Source organism: Anabrus simplex, chromosome 3 (assembly GCF_040414725.1).
Source record: "Anabrus simplex isolate iqAnaSimp1 chromosome 3, ASM4041472v1, whole genome shotgun sequence".
Lineage (NCBI taxonomy): Eukaryota > Metazoa > Arthropoda > Insecta > Orthoptera > Tettigoniidae > Anabrus > Anabrus simplex.
The window spans coordinates 262,030,125-262,045,075 of NC_090267.1; the positions used below are offsets into that span (position 1 = coordinate 262,030,125).

Sequence of the window (14,951 nt, forward strand, 5' to 3'; positions counted from 1 at the left end):
ACCAACCGACCCTATGAGCAATATTTTCACACCATTCATAACAGGGACTGGCTGCATAAGGAATGGTATTACTAGCATCACTCATACCTCAGTCACTTTCATATTGTCAAAGCAAAGGATGAGACTGAGACAGGTCAATGAAAGTAACAAATTTGATATAGCCCACACCAGAAGACATAGTGCACTGTAAACACTACATCTTTCTTATTCATTATTAAACCAACTCCTGCATTTCCTGTGTTTTGTTTTGTGTTGATAATTCTGTAGTTGCCTGACCAAAAATTCTGCTCTTCCTGCCAATGTACTTCAATTATACCAACTATATCTAACTTTAGTGTATCCATCTCCCTTTTCAGATTCTCTAGCCTACCACAACGATTCAAACTTCTAACATTCCATGCTCTGACTTGCAGAATGTTAGCATCCATCTTCCTGATGATCGCCCCCTCTCGTGTAGTCCCCACCCGGAGATCCGAATGGGGGACTATTTTACCTCCAGAATATTTTACCCGGGAGTAAGCCATCATCAGTACATCATTCATACAGAGAGAGCTGCATGACCTCGGGAGTTAGTTATGGCTGTAGTTTCCTGTTGCTTTCAGCCATGTAGCAGTATCAACACAGCTAAGCCATGTTGAGTATTATTACAAAGCCGTATCAGTCAATCATCTAGACTGTCGCCCTTGCAACTTCCGAAAGGCCGCTACTCCCCTTTCGATGAAACATTCGTTAGTCTAGTCTCTCGACAGATACCCATCTGATATTTTCCTGTACATTCAATCATGAAGATAAAATTTATAATTGTCTTTTTCTAAAAGACTGAACCTTGCCCTGGGCACTTACGGCCAAGGCAATGGCACTTGATGAATGACAGTAGTGAATCAAATCAAAATCTCTTTATTTGCAAATGAGGTGTCTACCTCAGTGGCAAATGGTATACTAAAATACATTATTGCCAAGCACTAAATTTTAAATTAACAAGAGAAGAAGAAAATTTTTCTAGAATACAATAATATACAATTTATGCTAACAATTTTTTTCTATTAAACAAACAGATCATCCTTAATAAATTTATATTGTTTACAAAATTCTACTTATAATATCTCCTATACTTACAAACACAGTCAACTCATATACAGTATGTGGAATTACTTCAAATTATACTATGCAACTGGTATAAGATTAAAATTTACATTGCATTTATTTACTTTTTCTTTACCCGTTTTGGAACCTAAGTAGCATAATGACCTGCTGCGTCTTAACCAGAGCCCCTTTTGCCACCACTTTTCAGAGTTCCTGAAGGGCCTTCACAACTACCGTAGCGGTCCCAGGGCCCTCGAAGTCCCCACTGTACTTCACCCCTACAGGCAGTCCCCTACTTTGGCTGTCCAAATTCCATGGACCAGGGGATAGAATTAATTTTTTCACACACATTTTTTATTTACAATAGCCTGCACTGGTCGAATGCCCTCTAACATTTCATTTATTTTCCTTGTTGCTGTTTATTCTCTTCTTGAATATCTGTACAGATTTTGGAAAAGGATCAAACACTACCCCTGGTAAACTGTTCCACTCCTTCACGCCCTTCCCAATGAATGAAAATTTACCCCAATTGCTTCTGCTAAAATTCCTTGTAATTTTATACTTGTGGTCAGTTCTGCCAATATAATTATTTTCCAACTGAAGCCTCTCACGGATTTTTCCTTATGCTTCTTCTCCTGTATAGGCTCTATATAATCCCATAAGTCTAGTTTTCTCCCTTCTCTTACTTAAAGTTTCCCACCCACGTTCCTCTAACATTTCTGATACACTACCGTACTGTTTCTCCTGAAATCCCCTGTTACAAATTTTGCTGCTTTCCTCTGCACACTATGTATTTCTTTTATTAGGTATTCTTGGTGATGATCCCAAACACTGTTTGCATATTCCAATAATGGATGAACCATACTTAAGTAACTTTTTTCTTTTAATTCTTTGTTGCATCCTTTAAGTAGCCTCATTATGACATGTAACGATCTGTATGCTTTCCCAACAATGTCATCAACATGACCCTTCCAGTGCAAATTACTTTCAAATTTCACACCTAAGTATTAGCACTTGCCATCTTTTGGGATAACTACCTCATCCAAAGTATATTCAAATTCAGTTTTAAAGCTCCTGTTTGTAAATATTGTAACTGTTGATTTGCCTCCATTAACCTTCATATTATTTTCTTCAACCCATTGTTGGATACTCTCAAGGTCCCTTTGTAATTCTGAACAATCCTCAGTGTTATTTATTTCCCCATAAACAATTATCTGCATACAATCTTATTTTTGATGTTATATTGTTCCCTAAATCATTTGTGTATATTAAGAAAAGTAACGGACCGATTATACTACCCTGTGCAATTCCCTTCCAAGATCACCGACACAATATTTTTGTGAGGGAAGCAGTCACTGGCAGCAGAACACAAGCCCCACACAAAACATTAATTTGTTCCATTTGTTTAAGAGTGAGCAAAAAAGTACATTGGATAAAAATTACTCAAAATAAATTTACATTTTACAAGGAGTATAGATTTTACAATAACACTAAATGTATGTTTTTATCTACTAGTAAACTCTCAGTCCATTGAAAGATTTTGAAACTGTATATATATCTTAAAACACGGTGTCACATGCAGGTGGATGGGGTAACTTCAGTTTTGGGTGACTGACAAGAGTATGGGGTAGTCCTTAATGTCTATGGTATAACATTTCAAAGAGATGTTTTCAGAATTGTTTTTGTAAAAGTTTATAATATGCATATAAAATTATCTTTGGGGTTGCATGTGTAAAGGGGTAATCCTTGTTCTTCAGTTTATTATTATTATTTATTTTATTTTTTCTGCTTAGTAAAATTGTTAAGATCTGCACGTGATTGGTCAGTTGCTTCCCTTGTATTGGAAGGGTGCCGCATGCAAACTGGAGGTGGGGGTGGGGGGGGTAATATCCTAAGATGTGATGTTTGCACCTCGATTCTCATCTTGGTCCTCCATGGAGGTGGACATGTCTTTTCTGAGCTCTCGCTTCGAGGCGAATTCCAGACTGATGGGGATAAGGTAAATTTTATTTTTGTTATCATGTCTTAAATTAACCTGCTTTTCTTGCAGGAATTGTCAGGGGCAGTCTTGCACCTTTGATGATTTAATTTAGTCAAAATAGCATTTTTTTCAGCACTGTGACACACTTTTATTTGGGAATAGGTTACTTTACCATGTAAATCACAATATCAAAGGAATGTCATTGCATTTTTCTTTGTTGCCTGTCTTAGTAGAAAGGGACTAGCTCACTGCAATAAGGGAATCTTCAATTCCGAAGTAGGTCTTTTATTTTCAGGATCATGTCCTTAGAATCTCGTTGATGTCCATTAGCTTACTTATGTTTTCTGATTTACTGCTTTTTAACCTCTGTTTCTAAAATTTTAAATTCCTTTGATATCACTTTTAAACCTGACAGCATTTATTTGGTGCACAGAATATCCCCCGGGATCTGAGGGCAGGACCATGAACCCAAGTGCCCGTGTGCACTCCCACAGTGAAAAAGTTCATTTAAGAATTTCGTATGTCATGAATTTGTGTATTAACAGTAGATCTAATTTCCAGCATCAACTGTGCATGTTAATGTCTGTGGGCTATCTCCTTTTTAATCTATTTCAAAAGTTAAGTTGATTAGGTTTAATGAACACTTTTAAGGAATATGATTGCTTGGGTCAAGAACTTAAGTGCCCAGCAGGATTGTCCAGACATCCTGTTCTCTGTCTGTTCCTATTGCCTTTAGTTGTCCTTGTCAAGTGTATGTTGTTTATCTTTCTTTAGCTTGTTCATTATTTTATTATTTTTAATGTGTGTAATGTTACCATGCAGTACTGTTTTCATTGGCTTTTGTTTTATGTTAGGCTCATATATCTTTAATGGCAACAACAATCAATTTTTCTTCAGTTTTATATTCTCATATTTAAGAAAAGAGAATGATGAATATTTCAGGTCTCCTGTACTTTAAAGGTATTGAACAAGCAATGTGGCTTATCCCTTAAAATATTATATTCAATTAACAGTTAATATGTTAAGATAAAAACTACTATTAAATACTGAATTAAATTCATTTCTTGGAGAACCAGATATCTTAAAAACCAATTAATATTTAATTACCAGCTAGTCAGAATAAACTAAGAAATTTTTCAATGTGGCAGTTCTTTTCAGATGGTAGTGTAACTATCCTAGATTTGAATTTTATTGTTTAAAATGATATTTAATTGCCTATTAATGAAACATAGAAAATTTATCAGCACTAAACACAATCTTGTTTCTTTATACAGGTGTATGTGGTGGTACCACTGTTAATTTGTGTATCCCTCACTGCTGCACAGACTCTTGTCAATATACCTGGACTGGGCAGCCTTCAGGGCACAACTAGTCAGTCCTACTTCACCAAACGAACCATTTATGAATTCAAGGGAATTCCATTTGCTGAGCGGCCAGTCCGCTTCATGGTAAGACTTACCTACTTGTATTTTTTCTAAGTTACGCGTAACAAACATTTAAATGTACTTGGGAGCAAGATCTATCTTTCGTGAGGATGCTCAAAGCACATGATATGCACAGGATCAAAAAATAAATGGTTATAAATAATATCAGTAGGGAACGAGACTTTTATCATGTTTCCAGAGTTATTTTTGAGTTTTTGGTAAACTATTTCATGTATTCTTGGCTGAGGCTATGGAAACAAATATTGGCATTGCTCCACTGCAAGAGACCAGTGTCACTAGATTTATAAGTATAGATTTATAAGTATCTTCAAGAGTTCCTTTATGGTAAAATTTTAGCATTATGGCCCTACTTAATACTAACAGCAGTTAAAGGGCTATTCAAATCATCATCATCATCATCATCATCATCATCATCTCAAGTGAGTCAGACTTATAGAAGTGAAAGGGTATTAGCATAAGTCCCATAGGAAAGAAATGACCAGAGGCGAAATGGAGGCAGATCGAAAGTAAGTAAAACCATCAAACAGTTTATTGTCTGTAATTTAACAAGCATAATTACAATAACTCAGCTAGAGAAACCTTATAAAGAGCTAACATTATTATGAAAGCATAAATTAAACTACTGAACCAAATGACAGGAATAAAACAAATGTAATTCACTGAGTTCAAAGGATAAGTATGTCTCACACACAATAAGAAAAGGCATAAAAATGTTCTAAAGGAAAACTTTCTAACTGGAGCATACTTCTCCAACCAAATACAGAATTAATGTTCTGTTGAATATACTCTTCAACATAAATCCATATTGGCAACAAGCACATAGAGTTAACAACAGCATACTAGGCTACTAGCCACACACCCAGAAATCACTTAAGCACTTACCCCATTTACATGCCCAATCAATGCCACAAACATCAAGCATTAATTCAACATAAAATCAAAAGACTTGCACTCTGATCCTCACAGCCCAGGAGCTTTGGATTTTAAAGGAACCCCTAACTAGACAAGTGAATTGTCATATCCTAAAATAAGAGTATATCACTGGATTCAGTCAGCCACCAAGACTACATTTAAATAATGTATTTAATGCACACAATGTGCAAAAAATTAAATTACATCAATCTTCATTTCAAAATTTCACAATTGATTCCAATTGTTGTTTGCAACTTGACACATGGTACCTATTACAGTGAGTGCCATAATTAGAGCAGACGCAGTTTGGACCTGGTTTGTGATAATGCTCTATGTCACATAATTTATAATTAAACCCATGAATGGAGAACCTTGTCAGTAGGAGCCGCAGATCATGTCTGAAATCTTCGCAGATGTCGGCTTTCTTGGACCGTAGGTCTTGAATCAGATGTACATATGATGTGGCTGGAAGTAATTCCTCTCTGGACAACTCGTACACAAGTCAGGAAGGGGAATATTTGAAGAGGCACAGCGAACATTTCAAGTAGTTTGCCTTCAACTTCTCATTCTTTTCCAGTTGCCTTAGACCCAAATATTTTCCAAGCCATATGTTGCTATAGGGCTAATTTTTAGATGAAATAGTTTTATGGCTGTTTCTAAGGAAAAGTTTCTCAGAAGCTTAATAACAGACAGTGCTTTCATGGCTACATTTAGATGGTCCGTGAGATAGAAGGTGAATACATTGCCTTGGGGTTGAAAAATTACACCCAAGTATGTAAAAATATTTATGGACTTAAGTTCTTGGTCTCCAAAAAGACAACTCCATGTGGTCCCCCCTCTTCTAAACATCATGGAAACAGTCCTTTGTACATTCAACTTCAGCTCACTTCTGTTTGCGCAACCTACTCTGTGGTTGAATGATTCCTGAATTTCCTTCTCTGACTTTGATATCATCAGCATACATTAATATTTCGACATTTTCCTGGTTTACTGAATCTATTATGTCTGCTGTTGCATTGATGAATAGTAGAGGACTTAATGGGTCTCCCTGTAATACCCTGATAATTTGTTCCAAAATATTCAGTTTGGTAATGCCATCATTGTTTTCTATTGAGTTGTTAAGCAGTAAGTTCCTAATCAGTGGCACAAGGTAGTTCTTACATCCAATAATGCTTTCCAATTTTTTCTATAAGTATGGTTCTGCTGATGGTGTCGAAAGCTTTGGAATAATCGATAAAGATATATGCAGTTTACCTCCCGGTTTCTTTAAGGCTTCTTCTCTGTCAGTTTAAAGACAATGGACAGCTAAAGTTGTTAATTTTCCCTTTCTAAATCCGAACTGTGACTCTGGCAGGTTATTATCCACCAATTTAATGAGGCACTTAGCCACTAGAGAAGACAACGTCTTTAGTACCATACATTCTAATGCTATTCCTCTGTATGAGTTGGGATCTGCGGTGTCCCTTTTGCCTTTGTACAGAATTTTGATATTAGGTTTTCTCCAGTTGTCCGGTATGCTACCTTGCCGCTAACACTCATTCATGAGGTGAGTGAAGGATTCCTCCATTTTTGGAAGAGCAGCTTTCAGATGTTCATTAAAAATCTGACCTGGGCCACATACCTTGTTATTTTTAGATGTTGTTATAGTTGTTTCTACTGAGTGCTGAGTCAGGATCCAGATTGGCATGTTCTATAAGTCTCTTTTCTTCCTCCTCTCTATAATGATTTTTGGCTTCTTTTAGTAGAATCTTGTATGCTCTCCTCTTACTGGTATATAGTTCAAGGAGTTCCTTTGTTATCTCTTTCTGAGCTATATCTAATACTTCCAGCACTTCTCTACAACATTTATAGCACTCTTTACTGAACCAGGGTTGTGATTTCCTGATCACAGTTACTAATGGTAGAATAGCCTTATGTAGCAGTACTTCTAGATTTAATGCAGTCTCGTTAAGATCACCCTCTCATAATAGATTAATTATCATTTGATTATCTTATTCTCAGATAAGAGACGGATTAGTTTTCTACTTATTTTTGGATGGTGTGTGTATTTGTCTAACGTTCTATTCTCAACCTGTAGGGAAGTTGCAACTGGTAGGGGTTTCCGCTGCGCCTCAAGGATGACCTCCTGTTTGATCGGTACAAACTTGTAGTTTATAAATACCAAATCTATTGTGCTAGCAACATTATGACAAATGTAGGTATTCATGGTAGAGGTATTCACTTACCCTAGGCATTCTTTTCTAAGAAACCCAAAATTTCTGTGGATTTTTGATGTTCTATATCAATGTAACAATTTAGGTCTCCAGCAACGATAATGGCATCATCTCTAGTAGTCACAATCAAAGCTTTACTAACTTGCTCAATAATCACCGTTGATGATATATCTGGCTGGAAGTACACATAGACACAAACACACTGCATGGTTTGAACTACTAGAACACTTGTGGATCTGTATTGTTCACTAAATGGTGAGAATTGTTCTTTAAAAAGACAAGCAATATCTCCTTTGGGTTTCCCTACTGGTGATTTTTCTGCCATGACAAATGCTGAATAGTGGCTACTAGTCTGCCACACATGAGTTAAAATGATTTCCACCAGGATTATTACATCAAATTCTTATCATCTCTTCTAATATGAGTGCCATGCTCTGTAGTCCTTCATTATTCATAATAGTAGCTGAATCCTTGATGTCGGCGTACATTTATCATCTTGATCAGACTTGGGGTCTGAGCGTTGTACCCATGTCATTATAGGGTTGAAAATTATACCATGTGACCAAAATCCTCACAGGCTGCAATTCTGGCGGTTTACTTTTTGTAAGTGATCAAAACTAACACCAACTCGCAATGGCTTCTTTGTACCTTTTGTGTCTAATTGATCACATGATTAGGGAATGGGAAGGAACAAGTGGAGGAATAACCAATGAGGAAACAGAAATATAACAGAACCATTAATAACACAAAAGACTTTCTCCAATGTCCATGCAGGTGCACTTCAGGTGTCTGAAGAGTGTCTTTGAGAAATTGACCACTTTTCGGATGCTGTGCCTTTAAAGATTATAATCGTCATGGGAAATATATCTGTGACAGAAGCTTCAAAGTCAAGTAAGTATTTAAAGAAACATAGCCAGTGTCATCATATAGAAGAATTTTTGTATTAATATTCAAGTGTAAGGCACTTCTTTAAAAAAACTGAATTCTAGGTATTGAGTAACAGGGCCATCAGTGTCTTTCAAATATGCTTATAAGCATATGGGGGGCAATCAAATCAAATAAAAAGTGACTCAAAAAATAACTTCATTTGATTAAATATCTCAAAACAGACATACAGCACCCCCTGTGGGTAGGGAATGTAGACGAAGAACACACCCATGTATCCCCTGCCTGGCATAAGAGGCGACTAAAACAGGCGACCAAGGGATGATAATATTAGAACCATCTGATGAGCACCATTATGTGCGGAACACCACAGGTTGACATTACTTGCAACTAGTACCATATTGCGAGGAAAAACCATGTCTAGTTATACTTCTCCATCACCAGTATCACTGAGCATAGCAAGAGCATGGAGTTGCCCAAGAAACTGAAGGGTGTGCTGAAGAAAGCTTCTATGTATGGAAAGTGGAATTAGAAAGGGACCAGTAATGTAGTAGGCCACATTTAGCATTATTCAATGCATAGCCACTCTGTCTCTTGTTGCTTCATAAAGACTTTCAGGTATATAAGATTTTTTCTAGTGACTTCATATTTTGCTCTTTGCAGCCACCTGAGAAGAAGACTCCTTGGAATGGAGTCCTCAATGCCACGTCGTTTGGACGAGCATGTCCACAGATCAGCATGGTGAATACCACTCCCGAAGGAGATTTAGAAGATTGCTTGTTCCTCAATGTGTACTCCCCAAAAGTAAGTTTAAATTTATGTGGATACATAGAATTTATTTTTAAACAATACCAGGGTGACGGAAATATCTGAGGCAATGGGGTAGATTGAAATCTAATGGCATGTGACATTGTTCAAGAAAATAAATATTAACCATTTTATGCACAACACAAGGCCTCAGAGGTCTGACATCTCAAACCATTTTCAATATTTCTGTTTTCCAATTTTCCATCATGTGAATTTATGGTTATGCGACATCTTCACATACTTTGTGAGCATAAATTCAATCCATTAACATTTTTACACTGTTTGCTGAAAAATAAGAGACTGTCTGGCCAAGGCAGTAAGGACACTTGTAAGAACGTGGGTTCGATTCCCCATCAGGAAGTCAAGAAATTTAAGAAACCAAGATTTCCACTTCTGGATATGCACATGGCCCTGAGGTTCACTCAGCCTACACCCAAAAATGAGTACCAGGTTAATTCCTGGGGGCAAAGGTGGCTGGGCATAGAGCTAACAACTCTATCCCACCAAGTAGTGAGGTTATAGATAGTGGAAGCCTTAACATTCCACCCCTCCAAGGTCCTGTATGACCTGCATTGAGATTGCTTTTGCAGAAAAATAATATACTAACCCATTATTTGAGTTGTGCATTAGATGATTAACTCTGACTACAGGGCTGAGCTCCAGCAGGAGAAGTTACCATCTTCTCTTTTGTTTACTTGAATTTTTCTATGTTTCTTTCCATTTAAACTTGTAAGGCTGGAAAGCCCCCAAATGTGGTTAAGAGGAAATAAAAGGCTGAATAATGGACAGGATATTTTTAAGTGTACATCTACTTACCTCTAAAAATATCTTTGAGAAATCACAGAAATTACTTTTATATAACGACAGGGTCTCTTATTAACCCAGACCAAATGCACGGTGTTTGTACACTGTGCTACAGCAGTTGTTTCAGACCAACTTACGTGACGCGTGACCTCCCTGCTTTAAGTGTGTATACATTCTTATATGAAATCCTACCTTATAAAAGATATTGGAAATGTCATCCTTCATAATGAAGGACTTCATAAACACCATTAGGATTTTCTGCACACCAATAGCAAGAGTTATGACTGTTCACATGACCATTAAGATGAGACCAGGCCTCATCCGAAAAGAACACCAGTTGTGGGTTGAATAAACGATCATTTAGTGATGCAAGATACCACTCACAATATCTCACTCTTGTGGCTGGAACAGCAGGTTTCAAACAATGGGCCCGTGTAAATCTGTACAGTTTGATGTGTAACAGCTTTGTAGCTCTGTGTGCAGAAGAATCTGAAACTTCTACTTGTTGTGCTAATTTTGTGTGTGATTTATTTGGTGAGATTCGCACCATTGACCTAGCTTTTCTTTTGCTAAAACTGTTTGTGTGTGTGCATGTTTTCTTTAAAGCACTGAGCCAGTAGTTTTAAATTTATTTAAAATTACATGAATCTGTGCTTATGAAGGTACCACTTCACCAGGAAATTGCTGAACAAATGCATTGTGTCCCCGTCGAGTCGACTCATATTTAAAATAACTTTTACATATGAAAATACGGTGTTGCAAAGATAACTGTTTCATCATGTTAACATCTGAAATTCAGACTGGCTGTTGATGCTGGGTCAAACACGTGCACACTGCTTGAGCACGCCTCCTGTACAGCTGCTTAGATCTCGGAGAGTAGAAACCTGCTGAACAGTCTGGATTTATAAGAAAGACTCTGTACAACAACAATAACAACAACTCACTCACTCGCTCATCATGATAACTTACTATGGAGTGATAACTGCCATTAACAGTTTTCGTTCTACATTGTCATTGCTCTAAAGATGATCTTGGTTGCAAGATTGAAACGTGTCAGCATACAATAATTACAACACGACCTAATATCCCCAAAACAGTATAATGTCATTTAGTGGTCATGAAAGTCTACGTTCCATTCAAGCTTTATTTGTCTACTAATGTCATTCCATGCCATCTCTCCACTGGCAACTTGTAACATTCTGCTTAGTCCAGCAGCTCGTTTTATTACTCCTACACCCCCACCCTAAGGTTTGCAACATCTTTGTAACACTATTCTTTTGTTGAAAATCACCCAGAACATATCCCTTGGATCTTTTTCAGTTCTTGAAAAAAGTAATCCTGGTGAGAGTCCCATACATTGGAAACACACTCTTATCGGAGTCTTAACTAGTGACATATGTCCTCCCCTTCACATACTTACTAGCAAAACAAAGTCGTCTCCGTACAGGCCATGAAGGCCCTTGGAGGGATGGCATGTAAATGGAGTGGAGTGGTTAGCTATATGCCCGACTGCCTTTGCCTCCAGAAATTAACCTCACATCCTTACTACAACCCCTAAATACCTCATAATCATATGAAGAAATTGGTAATCCTTATTTACTACCTCACTGCTGGGCTAAGTAGCTCAGGCGGTACAGTGCTGACCTTCTGAGTTCAAGTTGGCAGGTTCGATCCTGGCTCAATCTGGTGGTATTTGGAGGTGTTCTTATAAGTCAGCCTCATACCTGTAGATTTACAGGCACAATGAGGAACTCTTGTGGGACAAAATTCCAGCTCCTCAACATCTCTGAAAACCATAAACATAGTTAGTGGGACATGAAATGAATAACGTTATTTGTTTACAACCTCATTTATGTGATTACCCCAATGAGGATCTTTACTTATATTAACTCCTAGGTACTTCCAGTGATCCCCATCAGGTATTTTCACCACATCAATACAGTAAATAAAACTGAGAGGACTTTTCCTCTTGGTCGTGTGGCTATTTCTAGCCGAGTGCAGCCCTTGTAAGGCAGACCCTCCGATGAGGGTGGGCGGCATCTGCCATGTGTAGGTAACTGCGTGTTATTGTGGTGGAGGATAGTGTTATGTGCGGTGTGTGAGTTGCAGGGATGTTGGGGACAGCACAAACATCCAGCCCCCGGGCCACTGGAATTAACCAATGAAGGTTAAAATCCCTGACCCGGCCGGGAATCGAACCCAGGACCCTCTGAACCGAAGGCTAGTACGCTGACATTCAGCCAACTTGATATCAGACTTTTCACCTCGTTTACCATCATACCATTTTCTGCTGTCCATCTTAAAACACTGTTGAGGTCTATTTGCAGTCCCTCACCCTCCTGTAACATTTATTACTCTATACGGAACTTCATCCACAAAAAGGCTTTATCTGTGATTCCATTTTTTTGCTCATATCATTTATATTATGTATAAATAAGAAAACATAAAGCTCTAATATTTTTGCATTGTTGAATCCCATTCTTAACCACTATGGTATCAGAAAATTATTCACCAACTCTAATTCTCATGAGTTCTTTTTTCTAGAAACTTAGCCCCCATTCAATCACTCTTTTATCTAGTCCAAGAGTCCTTTTTTTTTTGTCAGTAGTCTTCCATGATCCACACTGTCAAAAGCCTTCAATATGTCAGCAGTGATGCATTCCATTTGACCTCTTGAATCTAAAATATCTCCTATGTCTTGTTGGAATTCTACAAGTTCAGCCTCACTAGAATAACCTTTTCACCATGCGAGTTGGCCGTGCGCGTAGAGGTGTGCGGCTGTGAGCTTACATCCGGGAGATAGTAGGTTCGAATCCCACTATCGGCAGCCCTGAAGATGGTTTTCCGTGGTTTCCCATTTTCACACCAGGCAAATGCTGGGGCTGTACCTTAATTAAGGCCACGGACGATTCCTTCCAACTCCTAGGCCTTTCCTATCCCATCGTCGCCATAAGACCTGTCTGTGTCGGAGCGACGTAAAGCCCCTAGCAAAAAAAAAAAAAAACCTTTTCTAAACCTTGACTACCTTCTATCAAACTCATTACTAATTCTGTAAAAGTGTCTAATACAATAGGAAAGAATGCTTTCCCAGAGCTGATATGCAACATATGACAATTTAGGGTGACAGCCCTAAATGCAGACAAATGATAAATGAAGCAGATTGGCCTGTAATTACCTGCTTTATCTTTATCACCCTTTCTGTTGTACAGTGGAGCTACTACATAAACTCTCTATTCATTTTTAATAGCTCCTTCTTGCAAACAGAAATCAAATTACTTCAGATATGGTACTACATATCTCAACCTTTTGTATATCCCCAAAAATCTTACCAATTCCAGCTGCTTTCCTAGCTTTTAACATTTTTATCTGTTTGTAAATATCTTTATTGTCATATTGCAAATGATAAATTGCAGTTCTTCACTTATGTAGTTACATCATCTACCCGGGCATTACCATTTCATTTTCCCCTAAAATTCACATGACCGCCAATTATGCCTGCCATCATGTTATCCAAAGCTGACATTTTTGCTAAATTCAATTTCCTAGACAGTTCCTTCAATTTCTCTTTACTCCCACAGCCATTCCTAACTCTATTTCCTTCTAATCTGCACCTCCTCCTTAACTCTTAAACTGTCCTAATATAGTTGATCTTTAGAGTTCCTCATCAACTTTAAAGTTACATACCTGTTTCCATACTCTTCAATAATTCCTTTAACCCGCGAGTGGTCGCTATATGAGATTTTGTCTCACATTATTTTTTATTGTGATATTACTTCACAGTGATGAAAGGGAGGTGGCTGTTCCCTCGTCTAGCTGAGTTTATAACTTTCGTGAGTAGAGCGATTCACATTTGAAGGGTAAGCACCCCCTCCCATAGTCAGAACAAAGGTTCCTATGTGTCCGTGCGCGCTGCGTGAGAGATTCTCTCATCGCACGACTAATGACGTTGGTGTTATTTTGAAGTGGAGCGGGAAACTTACTCCTCTTGTACACGTTAGTATTTGTAATATGAGCACTTCTTGTTTCTGAAAATGTTATTGTGTTCAGAAACCTTGCTTTGTATGTAAATATTACTAGATATAATGCATGTGTGAGATTTTGTTCTTTTACAACTTCAGGACGGAAGTTATTTTTATGTACATTCAATATGTTATTTTAAGTAGTAATTTGTGTCTTTAATAAACATTTAATCATGTCCAGCTCCATGGCTAAATGGTTAATGTGCTGGCCTTTGGTCACAGAAGTCCCGGGTTTGATTCCCGGCGGGGTCGGGAATTTTAACCTTAATTGGTTAATTTTGCTGACACAGGGCTGGGTGTATGTATCGTCTTCATCATCATTTCATCCTCATCATGACGCGCAGGTCGCCTACGGGTGTCCAATCAAAAGACCTGCATCTCGCATGTCGAACTTGTCCTCAGACACGCCCGGCACTAAAAGCCATACGCCATTTCTCTCTCTCTCTCACAGCTAATTATTTCATTTATATGTAAAATATATAAGGTAGAACCTGCATTTCATTTCAGTTGTAAATTTCAGCCTTACGCCCCATAAAACTGTGAATTAAGTCATGTTTATTTTAATCTGAGAAAAAGTCTCACGCGCGACCACTCACGTTACATTTCGGCTAGCGACCACTTGCAGGTTAAACCTATCCTGTAGGCTGTTTACATTTTTATTTACCATTTTCCAGCAATCATAATTGGTTCTTAAAAACTTACTGCCTTTTGATTGATTGATTGATTGATTGATTGATTGATTGATTGATTGATTGATTGATTGATTGATTGATTGATTGATTGATTGATTGATTGATTGATT

The 14,951-nt window shown here is 37.7% G+C and overlaps 1 protein-coding gene across 2 annotated transcripts in view; it reads left to right on the forward strand.

The window, feature by feature from the left end:
* Positions 1-14,951, forward strand: part of LOC136866217 (acetylcholinesterase) — a 95,413-nt gene that overhangs the window by 2,604 nt on the left and 77,858 nt on the right. For both annotated transcript variants that reach the window (XM_067142998.2, XM_067142997.2), the window contains exons 2-3: positions 4,339-4,512; positions 9,183-9,323. In XM_067142998.2, the coding sequence (XP_066999099.2) occupies positions 4,339-4,512; positions 9,183-9,323 (315 nt within the window). The remainder of the gene's footprint in view (positions 1-4,338; positions 4,513-9,182; positions 9,324-14,951) is intronic.